Here is a 17,567-nt window from a genome sequence, read left to right as displayed (position 1 = left end):
GTGGGCTATATCCATTTCACATGGATTGTGGGGCCACCAGAACTCCCACTTCACCATTTGGGAGCAGCATTACAGCTTTCTAGTGCACCCTGCTCCAAAAACTCACTGGGGAACCACTTTCATTCCTCTCAGCTATCAGAAGCCCAGAACCCTGCCCAAGAGAATGGACTCAACAAATGTGTCTGATACCAACTGCTTCACATCGCCTGCTCATGTAAAGAACAGAAAAGACCAAGTTCCAAATACAAGAGCAAGTCTAAGTGCCACAAGGACACGAGAGAATGAATTTAGGTCAGTTCAATTTATTCTTTTGCCTGGCACCTCCAGCCAGTAAAGTACATATCTTAAACAACCTCAGACTTGTACCTCTTACCAACACGCAGCTTCTGCCTCACCCCCTTTACACATCACCTAGAATTTGGCCAACTAAGTCTGAGTGAGAGACTGACCTGGTGTTACTTTCATACTAAGGAGCCAGAAATGCAGAGAGTAGCAAGGAAAGCAACTAAGTCCTACATACACATCACCTCCCAATCTGGCCCTCAGATTCTGCTGTTGAACCTGCTCGAACTCTCCACCACCACTTCACTTATGCTAGTGAAAAGTGCCTGACAAGCCACTGAGTCTCTCTTATAGGTATCCTTTGACTTGGATACCCAGCACAAGAGGCCAAGACAGTCAAATCTCATTCCCCAATCCTGCAGAAGAGCTGCATGTCAGTAGGTGAACCCAGAGGGGATGAACTAGATGCAGTCATGGGCAGGCACTCATTGCTCAGAGGAAACCCTGAGAGCAACAGCCAAATCAAATCGAAAGGCACAAGATAAGCACAGAGCAGTTTCAGACCATTCATCCCTGTCAGCCTCTACTATAAGCACTGGCAATTTCTATTTTACTTGGACTCTCAAAACCTTTGTTGTTGTTTAACTGGAGCCATTAAAAACCACTTCCTTTGTCCAGGGAATCCCTTTAAATTGGTTTTTGCCTGGAGAACACACTGTGCCTGAATGTTAAACCTAGGACTGTGGTCATTACTACTGAACAGCACATGGTGGAACCAATCAGGATCAGGGTCCTTTTGTGCTAGGCACCGACCCGAAGACAACAACATTCCCTGAGAACTACAAACCCATGCATTCCTAGTGCTGTCTGCGGCCTTGTCTATACTATGCATGAAAGTCTTTCTAAGCTACGCAATTTGAGTTACGTGAATAGCATAACTCAAGTCAACATAGCTTAGATCTACTTACTGCGGGGTCCACACTACTACTCCCCTGATACTTCTCTAATCCAGTGGAGTACAGGAGAGCCATCAGTGGTCGATTTAGCGGATCTTCACTAGACCTCTAAAATCAATGGTTGATCCTCTGGTAAGTGTAAACAAGCCCTAAGTCCCATGAGTCCATTGGGGACACGGCACACTACACCATTTTACTGCAAGCTTTTGGGGTGAATTTTTACCTACACTCCAACTTTGAAGGGAGAGAAGGCAAGATTTTCAAAATCTTCCTTCCTGCCACCATTAATAGGCTCAGTAGAATCCAATTTCTATTTCTTTATTTTTATAATGTTGACAGTAATATCAATATTTACTGGGAAAGATTCACATTTCCACAGGAACAGGAAATTATTTAATGACAGTAGATGCTGAGATTCAAAAAGTTAAGTTTGTCACATTGTCAACATCACATCAAACTAGACAAAGTCATTAGCTGGAAAGCAAATTCTAGTAAGTTCTCAAGCAGCATTTTTCTAATTTTGCCTATCTGCCAATTTTGATCATCAATAGTGGAAATATTTCTGTCAGTCTGTGTGAGTACTTGAAATCGACATTTATCGATAAAAATCAAATCCTCTCAAGCCTACCCATGAACAACTGCACAAGCCAACCCTTCCTCCAAAAGGCACAGAGAGAGAGAGAGACACACACACAGAAACAAGATTGTGGCCAATGCCCTCCTGGATACATGTTCACTAGATACTTCTAACCCACTGCCTCCTTGACTTACCCACTCTCTGGGCATGCGGTGGCACTCGGGGCACCTGGGTAGATGCCTGTCTCATGGTGCTGATGTTGGATAGCAGGCGCCTGGGTGGAGCTGCAGCCCTCAGGATTGGAGTAGCCGTGTGGTAGGCTGCTGTAACGATTGAACACGTCGTAAATTTCCCGATGGCGAAGGCGCAGAAGGAAATGTCTGTGCTGGGACGTGAGCCCGAACAGGCAGTGTTTACCGGTAGGGTGAGAGAATGAAAGGTTTGATACGCAGACAAAAAGGGAGGCCTTTTCTCTTGGTGCAATGCAGGCAGCTTTGCCTCCCAAAACTTACTGCCTGCAGGTGACCCACTAGCCAACCGCTTCCCCCTAGCTGCATGGTTTGTGCTGCTTTTAGAGAGCGTTCAGTCCTTAACTAACCCAGCACCAGAAGGAAAAAACCAAAACCACATACCAAGCTGCGCAGAGCAGACACAAAAACACATTGTCGCTCCCCTCCACCACACACAGACTGCCTGTCACAGGGGGTCAGAGGAGGCACAGCAGATTTAGACTCACTCACAGGGAGGCCTGGAGGGCTGTGTGCTCCACCGAGGGGCAGGACGGACTGGGGCAACTGGGCTAGGACTGTAGAAAGTAGCTCTGGTTTGTGGCTATGAAAGGAGCAGAATACAGAGCGTCTCACTCACCAGTGTGAGTCAGTTAGCACAACCCTGCAGTAGCAGCGACAGAAACCATAACTCGGGAACCACAGACGTGGCTGGATGAACGGATTGAAGCAGAGCTCAACAGATCCCTTCATGAAATTGGCAGCAGCATGAGTCAAACTCTTCCGTAAGTGACCGACATGCCTACAGACCCAGGACCCATTAATGCCCAGTCTGGAGGCTAGAGAAATGTTAGTAGTCAGGTAAGGAGGCCAGTCAGGGCTAGGATTCTGAGGGACTGGAGTCGTCAGTAACTTCTGGCACAATAATAAAGGGGAAAAGCCCCAGATGGCAAGTCTAGTAAAATCTCTAGAGGGAATCATAGCTCTGGGGTGAAAAACAGAGGATAGGCCTGTGATAATTCAGATATTTAAACACCGAGCGTCTCAGTAATCTCTCTATAATGCCAATCACACCAATGCATTCTAGGCATTTATACCACATGCACTGCCATGTCCTGAAGTGTTTTACAGGCCCATTTCCTGCTGCTTCCCTTCCTGTTGCCTGTACACCTTCCAAGTGTCCCATTCCTCTGCTCCTCCCACTCACCTCTGCACCTTCTATGCCACCCCAACACATCAGCTCGCATCCTCTCATCTAAACACACAAGCCCCTTCTTCATGTGCCTATGCCTGCATCACACTTCTTCTGTGAGGCCTTCCAACCATAATCCACTCGGATGCCACTCGCAGGAAGCTCACTGTCTGTACAAAGTGGCCAAGATTTTTTAAAAACGGGTGCCCAACATTATAGATCCGGGTTCCTCTTTAGGTACCCAGCTACGTGGCCTGATTTTCAGAAGTGTTGAGAAGCCAGCACGGTGTGTTCCAGCACTTCTGGGGAACACAAATAAACAAACAGTCCATTCATTTAAGGGTCTACACATGGACTTAGGAGCCAGCTTTAGACACCTCGTTTTGAAAGTTTTGCCTATGGTGTTTACACACTGTATTATGTACACCAGTTAGACTGTAAGCTCTTGGGGGGCAGAGACTCTTCGATGTTGGCAGTGCTGGGCATGCTGACAGTGGTCAACCAACACCACAAGCATGCAGGGCAGACTGGAGTCAGGTGAAGTGTGGCACAGTAGCCCATCTGTCCATCAGGTAAGCAGACAGATGATCAGGACAGATTCTAATGGTAACCAATTCTGCATCAGCTTAGTGTGTCGTGGGGTGGAAGGATGGAGGGGCTGAGTGAGATTTGATGGCTTTCAAATACCTGAAAGGGGGTTCCAAGGAGGACGGATTTAGACTGTTCTCAGTGGTAGCAGATCACAGAACAAGGAGCAATGGTCTCAAGTTGCAGCGGGGGAGGTTTAGGTTGGATATTAGGAAAAACTTTTTCACTAGGAAGGTGGTGACGCACTGGAATGGGTTACCCAGGGAGGTGGTGGAATCTCCTTCCTTAGAGGTTTTTTAAGTGAGGCTTGACAAAGCCCTGGCTGGGATGATTTAGTTGGGGATTAGTCCTGCTTTGAGGAGGGGACCTCCTGAGGTCCCTTCAACCCCAATATTCTGTGAGTGCTTGGAACAGAGCAGCACTCAAAATGACACCTGCAGCTCTGACATCCTTAGACTCAATCTTTGGTTTGTCATCTTTAGGGTCCTAAAACAAGCTATTTGGTTCAATTATTCTCAGTGCTGGAGGTGCTGAGGTGCCAAAGAATCAAATACCATCGGGAGAGGGCGCAGTGTGAGTCTGGCTCCAGGCAGGCTTCTCAGACTCCATATTGGTCTGCTGACAAGCCCCTCCCAGAGGAGTGGACGGGGCCTCACCTGTGGGATGGCAGGCAAGAAGTACCCTGTGGGTGCCTGGAAGGAGCCAAGGAGAGGGCCAGGCAGGGCCCTCATAGTGGCCAGTCTCTGCATATACTGGTTGGTGAGAATCGCTTTTCTTTCCTCCTTTCTTTGAGCGAGGGCAACATACAAAGGCTTGGTGCTGACGATCCGTCCATTCATTTCCGTCACGGCCTTGGTAGCCTCTTCTGGGGAGGAAAAACATACAAACCCAAACCCTTTGCTGTGTCCACCCTCTGTCATCACCTAAAATTAGATTAGAACACAACAAAGTCCACTGAATGCCAGGCACTCCATCCGCGTATCACACAGAGCTGTCATCACAGGTGGGGAACATGAGCAGGGAGGGAAACAGTGGACAGCAGCCAGCCTCTGGACTCAGAGGCAACCAGCACTGTGGCCTGAGGCTCTAGGGGCTGCGTGGGACTGATTTATTCCAAGCAAGATTGGAGGCAGGAGCCCTGGGTGCAGCCATCATACAGTGCAAGTCACATGTATGAATCAAGGGTGATTTTTTCTAAGTGTCTATTTCTAGACACCTATTCCCAGCTGACTTCAAAACACAACAGCTCTAGCAGCAGCCTCGCATGCTGTCACATGTGGGTGAGGCAGGGGACATATCAGCTGGATTCCTGACCCGAGTTCCCCAGGCTAGCAGGGGCTGTGAGCACTGCAGAGCCAGCAGATAGTCTCCACAGCAGCAGGGATATTAGTGATTTATTTGCATAATCTGAAAAGCTATAGGCCAAAATGCAAGCCAGTCACAACTCAAGTGCCGAGGATTGAGGCTTACGCAGGTCCAAAGTCTAGGACTTGCTATGTTCAGTACCAGTGCCCCATAAAGCACCGCCACACCGAAATCAGTGACTGTTTAGGATCTAATGCCTTGTGAATTAGACTCCCCGTGGTAGCCCAGTTCTCTTACCTTTGCACTAGTAATGGTACCATATGGAGAGAACTCCTTTCTCAGCCGCTCATCATCAATACCATCATCCAGGTTCTTCACATATAAATTCACCCCCTAAGAACAGATAGGGCTATAACTAGATTTCCTCCAAAGAGGACAGCAAGCCTCGCACAATTCAGGATGGCTACAGAAGGCCCACAATAAACGTTCCATTAGGAACTTGTTCTGCTGTGTCTTACTGACACCTTCCCAGAAGACTGTATTTCCAACCTACTCTATTAATATAAATCCTCCTTTTTTTCTGGGAATAAAAGAATGTGGCAGATACAGTGAAGTCACTTACTTGCTGTAGGGGTTTAGGACTACACTGGTTTTACACACTCCTCACTTGTAGGTGTTGCCTATAAGAACACACCCCAGAGGACTGTGTAACACAGGGAACTGGGCTGGCTCCTTTAAGAATCCAATGCCACAAATGCAGACATATGAAATCCCAGCATGCCAGGCAACCAAGGAGGCTCATTTCTCTGATGAAAATCCCAATGGCAGCTAGCATCTCTAACAGGGCTCGCTCAGCAATGGCCATGCCTTTGTATCTGGAATGCCTGAAAGCTTCCCTTTGAGACTAGGAGGCTCAGCAGAGACATGCCAAGCTGTTACTCCATCTGGTGACCATTCCAGAGAGCAAACAGGCATGTGGCATAAGGCACCTCCACTTCTCTCCCATTACCTGGTATCTGCTCACTCTTTCCTGTTTGATCTGTTCAAATTTACGCTTCAGTTCACTCTGACGCTCCATCCTCTTCTGAGCTCGGCCAACGAACACCATCCGGCCATTGATCTGCTTCCCATTCATGTCTGCCACAGCCTGCCAGGAGATGATCCCAAGTCTAAGCACTAAGAGAAACCACAGCCCCAGCACCCTCCCAGTCCCCCTTTGTGTAGGCTTTATTTCTCCCCATTACTATTAGAGATTTTTCAAAATAACAAAGGTATAAAAGCAGCTTTGCTTCCAAGTTTGGATTACAGGGCTTCCCTTTGCATAGGATGACTGCCCAGACAGACTCACTGGCCACGCAAACACATGTCGTTAACAAGAAGCTACAGGAATTGGAAGTTATGGAATCTTTCACACTAACAGATAGGTTAGTTGCATTTCAACAGCTGGCACCACTCTGCCCCTGCTCATGAGAATAAAGGCCCAGCCAGGCTTCTAAATGTCACAGACTCAATTAAATATATAAAGCAAAGACCCTCTTGCCTTCTGGGCTTCTTCGTGCTTCTCAAAGTTGACAAACCCAAACCCTTTCGAGCGACCAGTGTCGTCCATCATAACTCTGACACTCAGCGTCTTCCCTGCAAAAAAAAGAGTGCAGTGCCTGAGAACAACCTGGAGTGGAAAGATATTGTCCACCAAGGTCTCTGCTCAGAGCTTGAGGAAACCACCCCTGCCCTCCCACCCCCCCTCCTATCTCCTGCTTTGGTTAATGATCACAAAGACTTTGTTAGAGGTCAGGCCAGTGCTGTGTGATGTGGGGGCAGTGGCAGCAGTACAAGGAGCTCCACCTGTTGGGGTGACTCCAAAAATACACTGGTGCAGAATGGGGGCAATGACAAGTGTCTATTGCAGTGTGGACAATCCCCTGTCCGCTAAGGCATCCCGGCTAACACAAGTGACACAATGCTGGTAGCAGATATATAAATACAGGCACCCCGACTCACTAGATTGGTCTCTCCAAGCCCTCCCCACTAGCAAGGTTTCCTACAGGAGCTATACAGCCAGACGAGTCATGACCCAACGTATATACTGGTTGGCACAGCAGACCTGGGCTCTATTCCTGATGCCCAGGGTTACACAGCAAGTCACAAGGTCTGGTGCCTCAGTTTCCTCATCTACAAAACTGAGATAAACATCCCCATCTACCTGTGAGGAATCTAATCACAGAAACGCAGCCTTTGAGAAGCACAGATGAAAGGCACTACAGCAATGTTAGATTATTTAGTATTTCTCAAGCACCAACAGTGTGCTCAGGGCTTAACAACAAACAGACCTTGTTCCAAGAACTTAGGAGACAGTCGCAACCCACTAGGAGACCCAGAGGAAAAAAGCAAAAAGGTTATTCTAAATTCAGACTAGTAATTTAAAGGACATTTACCTTTCTGTAACTGGCTTCCATGCTCAGGCACAGCTTTGAGAAGTTCTACTCACTCACTTGCCTGGGAAGGGCAATTGTTTGTGGTTTGTTTTGAAAAGCAGGTAAGCCATCAGTCATCCTCCATCATCATGGTCAAGAGTAGATAAGTGATTAAATTAATGACAGTTCTGCAAAGCTGCACTAGATGACTGCAGTCATTTGGGATGACTGGCGAAGTCCTCAGCTGGGTTTGTTCTTGGAAAAGTGTTACCACTAACCTATTACACCTCTACCCCGATATAACGTGACCCGATATAACATGAATTCGGATATAACATGGTAAAGCAGTGTTCCGGGGGGTGGGGCTGCGAACTCTGGAGGATCAAAGCACGTTCGATATAATGCGGTTTCACCTATAACGCGGTAAGATTTTTTGGCTCCTGAGGACAGCGTTATATCGGGGTAGAAGTGTATATAAATGACAGGAAGTCTAACTCACTCAGGCTCTTTCCCTTGTACATACTCCTTGGTCCCACAGCCTCCAATTCACCATCCACCATGCAGATTTTGCTATAGAAACGCTACTCACCAAACTTGGAGAATATTTCCCGCAGTCTGTCATCATCCATATCATCCCCAAAGTTCTTGATATAGACATTGGTGAATTCCATCGCCCGGGCCCCAAATTCTGCCTCCCGCTCTCTACGGGATTTAAAATGGCCGACAAAGCTGCAGAAAGTAAACGGAGGAACATGAATCCTCACCATACATCCATTGGCCAGGGGGAAAAAAAAACATGGAAGTCTACTGGTCAGCAGAGTCACTTCTAACGGTGACTGTCGCTTTATCACTAGTAACTGCGTATTTTTGCATCTCAGCAACCTGAGCAGATCTTACTTGCACATTCCCCCTATCCCCAACGCCGGCTACTGTTACATAACATTAATGCTGCAGTAGTACCCAGAGGCCCTAGCCAGTCCAGGGCCTCCCTTTGCTGGGGTCTGTACAGACACAGAACAGATTGTCTCTGCTCCACGGAGTGCACTAAGAGCCATCCCATACCAGACATTCCTGAGGGATCTCACCGGATCAAGCAGATCCTAAAGGAATTCAATTATTTGCCCTCTCTCCCTCCTAGATGGTGTATGGTCTGCCCCTCCTCCCTGCAGTGCCAGCTCCACCCTCATCCCAGCTCCCTGCCCTTGCATCCCAGCTAGGAAGCAGTGGCAATACAAAGGCAGCGATCTAGAGCTCACTAGATCCAAGAGTGCTGAGGTCTTTCACAGGAGGGGAGGGGAAGGGAGGACTGGAGAAGGCTAAAGCCTCTTTCTTCCACGTTATCTTAAACTGAATTCTTATGGAGTCAGGGACCTGTACAGAGCTATGGACATCTGCAGTGCTGCATCACCAACATGATGTACACTTGCTCGTGCCTGGACTAGGGATTTGTTCCCTCTGTGCCAACAGTTCTCAGCCTCCATACTGCAACCCTACCAGGATCAACAGCATCACTCCAAAGCCCAGTGAAAAAAGGGCAGAAACAGTATAGGCCCTAACAGGGAGCATGTTTGCCCAGTGAGCAATGCTGATTATGCACCACACTGAGCAAATACCGATAACCAAGAGTTTAGTTACTATACAAAGGCCACATTCAGAGAGGGCTATTGAAGGGACAAGCAGCACAAAATGAGGATCCCCCCATCCCACTTACACCTTGCGGTCATTGAGCAGCATCCCGTTCATGGTGTCAATGGCCCGATTTGCTGCCTCATGAGTCTCAAAGTGAACGAAGCCATAACCACGGGATCCGTTCTCATCACAAACCACCTGCCAAGAGAGAGGCAGAGTCAGACGCTGAAGAGCCCTGAAAAACCGAAGGCAGACCTCCCCAAGCCCCACCCAGGCAGACCTCCCTAGCAGCCACCCAGGCCAAACCCAAGTCCCATTGCCAAGGAACATTCAGCGTCATTGGCATCTGCTTTTCACCATGCTACAATACCTAGAATCCCATGCTCATGACACACTGGGGGGGTGGGGAAGGGTAAGAGGTCACAAGCTCAGCTCCCAGGATTGACAGAAGCTGGAAACACCATTGAGGAAACGTGCTGAGCCCCTGAGATAGGAAGTGGTCTGCACTGCTCTCAGGAGATCCCTTCTAGCTGAGTCAGAGTGCATCAGCTCTGAAGCGAGTTGCATCCAGCCTCCTTTGCCAGCGGAAATAAGATAGCAGTGCTCCTCCCCAAAACCCCTTTAAGTCTCCTATTCACTTAATGGATGAAAATTTAAAGAAAACCACACAAAGCGATGCAGAGAGTATTCAGATCTCAACCGGTTTGATAACCCTGGTAACAAAGTGTAGGCAAGTCCCAGGATAAATCTTGTTCTTGCAGCGAAAACATACGTACCTTGCAAGAAAGGATATTCCCAAAGGCTGAGAACGTATCATACAAGGCTTTGTTGTCAATGGAGTCGTCCAGATTCTTGATGAAGACATTCCCAACTCCTGATTTCCTGAGGCCAGGGTCTCGCTGGGACCACATGATTCGAATGGGCCTACCTTTGATCACTTCAAAATTCATGGTGTCCAAGGCCCTCTCAGCTGGCAGGAAACACGCACATTTGTTATGAACAAGTGAAGACAATTACAAGGAGAGAAGAATTGTGACACGGCTTGATATTCCACCTACTGTAACACTGGGTGTCCGCACAAACAGATTGTTACAAGGAGCAGGGAAGTGTTATTTTCTAGCCTCATTGTTGAGAAAAAGACCCCAGTAAGTCATAACCAGAGAGGCAGCCTAGGAGCTATCTTGCAAGCCACGTTCCACACCACAGTAGACACACCAGATAGTCCTCTAGTAACATGTACAACGGAGGAGTCAGGTGATGAGCTTTGGGTGGCTACATGAACAGAGCCTATCTACAAGAATCTGAGAATCCTTTTGCCCATTAGCACTGAAGAAAACTCCCCATTTGTCATGCACAGTAAAATGGAACAACCTTAAACCTGGCTGCCCATGTTGTTTCAGCTTTGAGCAAGAGATGATTTCAGTCTCCAGTGCTACTGACCTGGCACCCTTCACCCCCTGTAACCTCATTCCAAAAATCAAAGGTGTCTTAGAAGTTCTGCCATTTGATTCAGAATCATCTTAGTTAAAATGAGAACAAATCCCCACCTAGCAGTTCTGATGCTAGAAAATGAGAATCCCATACAGTTTGTCACTGTCATCTTGAACACGTACATGGCAATACTGCTTTCCCCTGCTCTGCTCTCAGAGGAGGACAATCAAGTCAAATATATCTTTGAGCATTTGGAGGAAGGGTATTCATGCATGTTGACTTTTTCATCTGGGTAGAAAATGCAACTTTAGGGCCCCTGGTGTCTCCCCTCCAACCCTCTATCTAGGCGCACACATGTGATTAGACACTCAGATACCACGCTGACTGGCACCACATAAGAACCCAGCACAGATTTAGACTAGAACCAAGTGAAAACAAAGCATTAAGTCAGTATTTATTTTGAACCTGGCAGCCTTAACATGACCCCTGTAATCAACCCTCACACCCCATCCCAAACCACAGATTTAAACTTTCCAGAGGTAAAGTTTTTATCAGGCTTACCATCAGCGGGCTGCTGAAAATTTATGTAGGCATAACCGAGCGATCGACGTGTGGCAACATCCCGACAAACTCTGATGGACATGATTGGTCCAGCAGGTGAGAACTTCTCATACAGCATGGCTTCGGTCACATCTGGGTGAAGATCTCCCACATACAAAGAAGCTAATGGATATCCAGGGCCACTAGCGTTCATGGTCACCCACAAAGCTTAACTTTAAAGTGAAGCAAGACCTAGTTACTTACTGTGGCACAGAGAATATTTTTGTGCCCATATAAGAGAATAGGGACTTTGGTCACATGCAGCAACCACCAATTAAAGTCTCAGCCCAAATCCCCAGTTGCCTAGAAAGAAGTTGGCTGCAGTGCAGAGAATAGAATCCAGAATCCTTAAGTTCCCCCTAGTAACACATCAGGACTGAACTACCCTCCAGGTATACCACAGATCCAGTATTTTCAATAATGCTGTGCTCTCACTTATATTGATAATGTAAAGCTTGAATGGTTTATGTATATTACCAGAACTCTGTTCCCCAGCTCGAGCAAGCTATACAGACAATAGGATACTCAGCTGGGGTGTTGTTCATTATTTTAAGAGATGCCAAATGGAATTTCATTCCACAGTAAGCAAAACAACCCAATAGATTTGTATTCTAATCCCTTATACTGTGTTAGTTTTCTTCCCCTGTTCTTCAGGCAGAAAAGCAAATCCAAGGACCATGGAGGGCATTTGCTGTAATAGAGGTTTCCTATGAAGGTGTTACCGTTCATTGTATGACATCATAGCTTTCAGCATCACTGTATATTGTACTGTTCCAGGATGACATCACACTGCAAGATTCAATGTTGCTGAAGCAGAGTGCATTGGGAGCCATTGTGTATGTTTTGTCATAGATCTAGAAGGATATAGGACAGACATACACGCTGTAGAAGTGGAGACTGGCAAATGGCCTCTTAAGGAAAGGCTAAATAGTTGGGGGGAGGGGAATTTGGGGGAGTAGGGCAAAGTGGCAGAGCCTATACTACCCAGCCCCTCACTTCAGAGGACTGAGGCCCACACAAAACTATTCCATGTACCACTCAAACACTAGCAAAAATGAAACAAAGGCTTTCAGGCAGAATATCAAAGAAAAATAACGGACTGAAATAAAAGGCTGATGATGAGGCACCAAGCAGTGTAACCAATGTTTCTAGGCATGGTACAACCACCATTTGTTCTGGTATCATGGACCAATGAAGTGAGAACAAGGTGCCAGGAGAGGTTATCAGTTCTAAGAATCACTGCCCCTCCAACCTACCACATGACCTACTCTTATCAAGAATCCTGGAATCGGATATCTGGGGGGGCATGTCTTCAATTGCATGGTTAACCTGGGCTCTTATGCAGGTTTTAACCTTCACCCCAACCAGACATACAGAAAAAACTTCTGACGTGGGTTTTCAATGTCTTAAGCCCAGGCTGGCTCTGCTTTAACTCTGGCTGGAACATACCTACTTTGCAGTGAGAATGCAGAAACTCCGCCCCCCCACCCCCACCCCGCCACACGCAAACCACTGGAATGCTGATAATTCTCCAAACCCCTTCCAACCATTCTCCCGCAATTGGCAACTGACTGGGAAAGAATCATAGAGCATCTCAACACAAAGAACTACTGGATATATCCCCAGACACACACAGACAAGTGCAGAAATGGTGAGGATGCAGTAATGCAGCTAGGGCTTTGCAGTGAGGGTGCTCATTCCTGGGTTAGGCTAACCCAGGCACTGCTCACCCGAGTTGAACTGTGCAGTGAAGTCAGACCTCTAGAGCAGGGGTAGTCAGTAGGTGGACTGCTGGCCAAATCCAGACCATCAGACGCTTTTGAACAGACTGTGAAATCTTTTTATTTACTTATCGTTTTGGGGTTTTTTTTTTGTATTTTCTCTGAAGTCTGGATCTTGACTATACCTTGATCAGTTATTTTTTTTAATCAAGGTCCAAATTTCTTGATTACCCCTGCTCTAGAGGTAAACCATGTGCTAGTGGCAGAATTTTCTTGGTAGCACTTCCAGGCCCCTAGAATGCACTCTCTGCAGAAGTACTAACCTAGCAACTTCCAGAGTTGCAAGATATAGGCCTTTGCCCAAGTTTTCCCAACCGATTAAACCCTGACTGGCTGGTAAAGATGCAAGCAGCAGGGAAGAGTCCTGTTGGTTTTTGGGTGATCAGACAGCTAATGTGAAAAATCGGGATAGGGGTGGGGAGTAATAGGAGCCTATATAAGAAAAAGACCCCAAAGTCGGGACATCTCGTCACCCTAGTTGGTTTCTCTCACTGGAGATTTTTAAGGTCTCAGCTTAAATGTTTCAAGGCTCCTTAGATAACACAGTGATGGGTGCCAAATCAATGTTTGAAATATACATATAAATATAAATATTTTTAATATTAGTACAGCACGTGATTATTGTATGTTAAATACTTTAAAAATCATCTACCAGCTTTGAGTCACAGCCAAATGCTGATCTCTGGAGAAGTTTGCATCAGCTCCCAAACTCAGTGCCCCAGTGTGACATACCAAGAGATTCTAACTTCTGAAGTAACTGAAAAGCATCTCCCATGGCCCTCATGCAAATATGTTCACCCCCATAAGCACAGGCTCAGGAAAGAGGTGTTAACAACTCTCTACAGTTAGTGAGAAGGCTGCTGTTTTGTAAGGCCTTTAGTCACCACACTTGGGCCAATGGCAGGATCTTCTTCGTCTGTGTGGACAAATCTGGATAAAGCTGGAAATGTGGCATAAGTAAGACTACTAAAACAAATAAATCAAAATACTGGGAAGGGCAAGGGGGAGGGGGGAAGAGAGAAAAACTAGGCAATGAGAGAGCGAATTGCCTTTTCAAATCCATCCCATTTTGCCCAAGGATGCTATGAATAAATAGGCCAACAGTTCTGAGCCATGAAAAGTCACAGAGTCAAATGTCATCTTACCTTACGTGTGCAGCCAGCAGTAAAAGTGCAGCCCAACAACAACTAAGCTAAAGATGGTGGAGGTGGGGTTCCCACTCCAGCAAATAACAGAGCCCACATCAACACCACCCTGAAAGCTCAGGCAATCAAGAAAGAAACTTCACCGGGGAATAGACTAAAACTCAGCCCATGATATCAGTCAGGTCACAGCAGAAAGAAACCTGGTCCCCATGTGTTCAGAAGTGGTCTTTAGTCCATAGTACAAGAGAGTAGACTGAGACTAGAACATGTAAGAATTCTGGAATCCTAGTCTCCAGAAATGGTCCCAGCCCTCACTGCCCCAGAAAGTTGAAGTTCACTCTGGCCTTGCCTATCCACTGACCAGTGTAAGTCCCTGGTTGTTCTCTTCCCTCAACACCCAATAAAGAAATCTTGGAAATATGGTTCCGCTCCTTTAGCAGGGAGGTAAAAGGAATTTTCCCAGCACTTCTCTGGTTCTTTTGGTCTGTGAATCTCAAAGCACTTTATAAACATTAGTTAAGTCTCATAACACCCTTCTGTGGTAGGAAAGTATTATCACTTGAGGAAAACCTCAGGGAAATTACATGCCCATGACCACAGAGCAAGTCAGTGGCATAACTGGGAATAGGACCCTTAAGTGCTGCTTTCTAGTGCTAATGTTCCAACCACTGAACACTTCCTCTCCGGTGGAGAAACGCCTAACATAAATTGCACTCTCCCTGAACAATGAAACAAAAAGAGTGTGTCACCAAGGGAAGAGTTCAAAGCCACATTAGCAACTCTGGAGCCCAGCCAAGGAGCAGTGTGTGGAGGGAAGAATCTAACCCCGAGTGTTCTGCAAAACTAGGATTTACTTCTTGAAAATGGTCTGCATTGCACTCTCATTCCATGTCTGCGCAGCAAAGGAGATTCGTAGGACTGGGGCTCCCAAAGCCAGTTTGCATAAGTTCTCAACATCAAGGGCCCATCCGAGCCATTTGTGTTCTCTCCCCCTCAAATCATTCTTGCAGGAGACTGGTCACTAGCTTTGTGGTTTCATAGCTTAGATACCTATGTTCACATGCACCTAGACAACCTCCATTTTGGAGAGAGGGATATCTACCATCTCTGTCTACACTCGAGTCTTCATTTACTTCAATGTTTGTACCATTTTCTTTAGCATGGCTTCTTTCCAAGGGATTTTCTCCTTTGTGAAGGATCTGCACGCAAACAGAGCTAAATGGAAACTTTATCACATTTGATTGTTGATGTGTTGGAGAATATGAGATTTTGGATTTTCAGTATTATAAAGTGAGTTTAAATTTCACAGCTCAAGGGAAGTCCAAGGAGTTAGAAAATGAGGTTGATCCTGGTGTTCTATGATACTACAACCTTGCGAAGCCCCTTTCCTCAATACACCAACCCACCACAGAACCCATAAGCATCACAGGATCTGCATGCTTTCAAGTTCAAATTTTACACCATGTGCCTTCAGTGGAATTGCATGAGGTATGAATCATCATAGTATGTTCCCCACAGTACTTAAAAGGGGAGACTGTCCAAGTCACAAAGGGCAGTTAGATATACAACTTCCCCTAAAATCCTGTGTTAATTTCAAGGTTTTATTATTTAATATTTGTGACCCAACAGAATTGTCAAGGTGTGTTCCTCATTGCTCAGTAGAGTCAAAAGCCATTAGCTTGTCTGAGAAAAATCTCAGATCCCAGGGACACAGCAGGGGCTTTTAATAACTTGGTTCCCCACCTGCAGAATTTGCTTTCCATTTCTGTGCTGCTCATTCCATTAGTCTATCTCAGCATTTATACCAATTAAATCTCCATTTGCTGTTGCTCTCAAAAGCAGGTGAGATTCTGATGCATTTAAATGAGTTTTTCTGCCAAGTGACTTTTCTGGGTAAAGCACAGCAGTAAAACATTTCGGTGTTTGGTAAAAGCCTTTTAGGGAGGAAGGAATACCCCACCGCTTCTGCCGAAAATGCGCCACCCACTGCATCAGGTTGGCTGGTTTTAGCATCCAAGATCCCACTAGAAACATGCCTAAAATCAGTTCCTCCACTTGTCCACAAAGCCCCCACCCCTTTCATAGCGCGACAGCCCTGGTAGCCAGCATTTAAGAACTCCCCCCAGCCTTAGGGAGTGTGCAGGGGGGAGGGGAGGTAGAGCATTGTGTAGCTTTGTAACAACGGAATCAAGGGGAGGCAGGAAGCTCTCATTAGACCCCCCGCTCGCTGAGCCGCATGAGCCCCCTGAGGCAGCGGAGCGGGCTGACCCCCGACCAGCCAGGAGCCCTGGCACACCCCAGAACCGCAGCCCCACCCCCTCGCTGCCTGCTTCGCCCGCGGCCCAGCCCCGTGCAGCTCCACGCGGCCCGCAAGGCTGGGCGGACGCTGCGCGGAGATAGGAGCCAGTGCAGTGGGGCTCACCCGCCGGGCTATGGGCACCCTCCTCCCGCCGGGCGCCCACACTCACACGTGGCCGTCACGCTCTCACACCCAGCCGCTCCGCTGCAGGAGGCGGCTACCAGAGGCGAGCGAAGCTCTCAGGGCTCCCCGGGCCGGGCCGGGCCCCGCCCCTTCCCCTTGCCGGGCAGGCGGGGCCGGCGGCCACTCCCCCAGCTGGCAGCGCAGCCAGCTGCAAACGGTACGTGGTGGTGGTGGGCCCGGGGCTCCCTCGCTCTGCGTCCTCCCTTCCAGCTCAGGGGCCCTCCTCGGCCCAGGGCCAGGCTAAACCCTGCGCTGGGCCAGCCAGCCACCCCCTTCCCATTCAGCTGCTGCGCACGCTCGAACCCACCCCAGCTCCGGCTAGTCCTCCAATCCTAGCCTGGCGGGCCAAGCCCCAGGCTGGTTTAAAGCACTCGGAGCAGAAGGGGGGTGTGCTCGGAGAACCACTTGGTTGAGAACCAGTGTTCAGGAGGGCTTCTGATACAGCACTATGGTGACAGGCATCCCATGGCCCCAGTCGGGGAAGGGCAGTCTTGTTAAGGAAGAGGTTGGGGTTTGCTTCCTCCACTACCCCAGGAATCCTGCCTGCTCTTGGGAAATGCAGTGAAGAAGCCATCTGTGTAAGCTCAAAGGCTTGTCTCTTTCCCCAACAGAAGTTGATCTAATCAAAGATGTTCTCTCACACACCTTGCCCTTCGGAAAGTCACCTCTCTCTCCCTGTGGTGGTTTGGCTCCCCATCTGTAAAAGAGGGACTTTACTGCTCTTCTGTCTTACTGAGATGTGAGGGGGCATTTAGATACTGAGTCAAAGAGAAATATAGAGGGCGATAGAACTAAAACAGAGTAAGGTACCCAGCGGATCTTTTCTCAGCAGCCGTTCAGCATTTCTGTCAAATGTAGATTACATACTGAGGTGCAGAAGGTGTGTGGAAATGTGCAACTGAATCACAGGGGTTGAATTTGTTCCAGCAGAGCCTTAAGTGTGCCATTCACATTGAAC

At 47.6% G+C, this 17,567-nt stretch overlaps 1 protein-coding gene across 5 annotated transcripts in view; it reads right to left on the bottom strand.

The window, feature by feature from the left end:
* Positions 1–16,794, bottom strand: part of PABPC1L (poly(A) binding protein cytoplasmic 1 like) — a 29,093-nt gene extending 12,299 nt beyond the window's left edge. The window contains exons 1-11 of one of the 5 annotated variants that reach the window (XM_030533180.1): positions 16,596–16,794; positions 11,163–11,374; positions 9,947–10,140; positions 9,253–9,368; positions 8,131–8,270; positions 6,668–6,762; positions 6,137–6,274; positions 5,425–5,520; positions 4,479–4,745; positions 2,556–2,646; positions 2,010–2,138 (exon numbers count right to left, since the gene is read on the bottom strand). In XM_030533180.1, coding sequence (XP_030389040.1) covers positions 2,010–2,138; positions 2,556–2,646; positions 4,479–4,745; positions 5,425–5,520; positions 6,137–6,274; positions 6,668–6,762; positions 8,131–8,270; positions 9,253–9,368; positions 9,947–10,140; positions 11,163–11,355 — 1,459 coding nt within the window. In that variant the 5' untranslated portion in view covers positions 11,356–11,374; positions 16,596–16,794. Of the gene's footprint in view, positions 1–2,009; positions 2,139–2,555; positions 2,647–4,478; positions 4,746–5,424; positions 5,521–6,136; positions 6,275–6,667; positions 6,763–8,130; positions 8,271–9,252; positions 9,369–9,946; positions 10,141–11,162; positions 12,675–16,595 lie in introns of those variants that run through there. The other 4 variants (XM_030533181.1, XM_030533182.1, XM_030533183.1 and 1 more) reach the window with 4 other exon arrangements.
* Positions 16,795–17,567: the final 773 nt, after the last annotated feature.

The sequence above is a fragment of the Gopherus evgoodei genome, chromosome 14 (genome assembly GCF_007399415.2).
Source record: "Gopherus evgoodei ecotype Sinaloan lineage chromosome 14, rGopEvg1_v1.p, whole genome shotgun sequence".
Classification (NCBI taxonomy): Eukaryota; Metazoa; Chordata; order Testudines; family Testudinidae; genus Gopherus; species Gopherus evgoodei.
The sequence above is the reverse complement of the archived record's forward strand: the minus strand, read 5'-3'. Positions and strand labels throughout refer to the sequence as shown.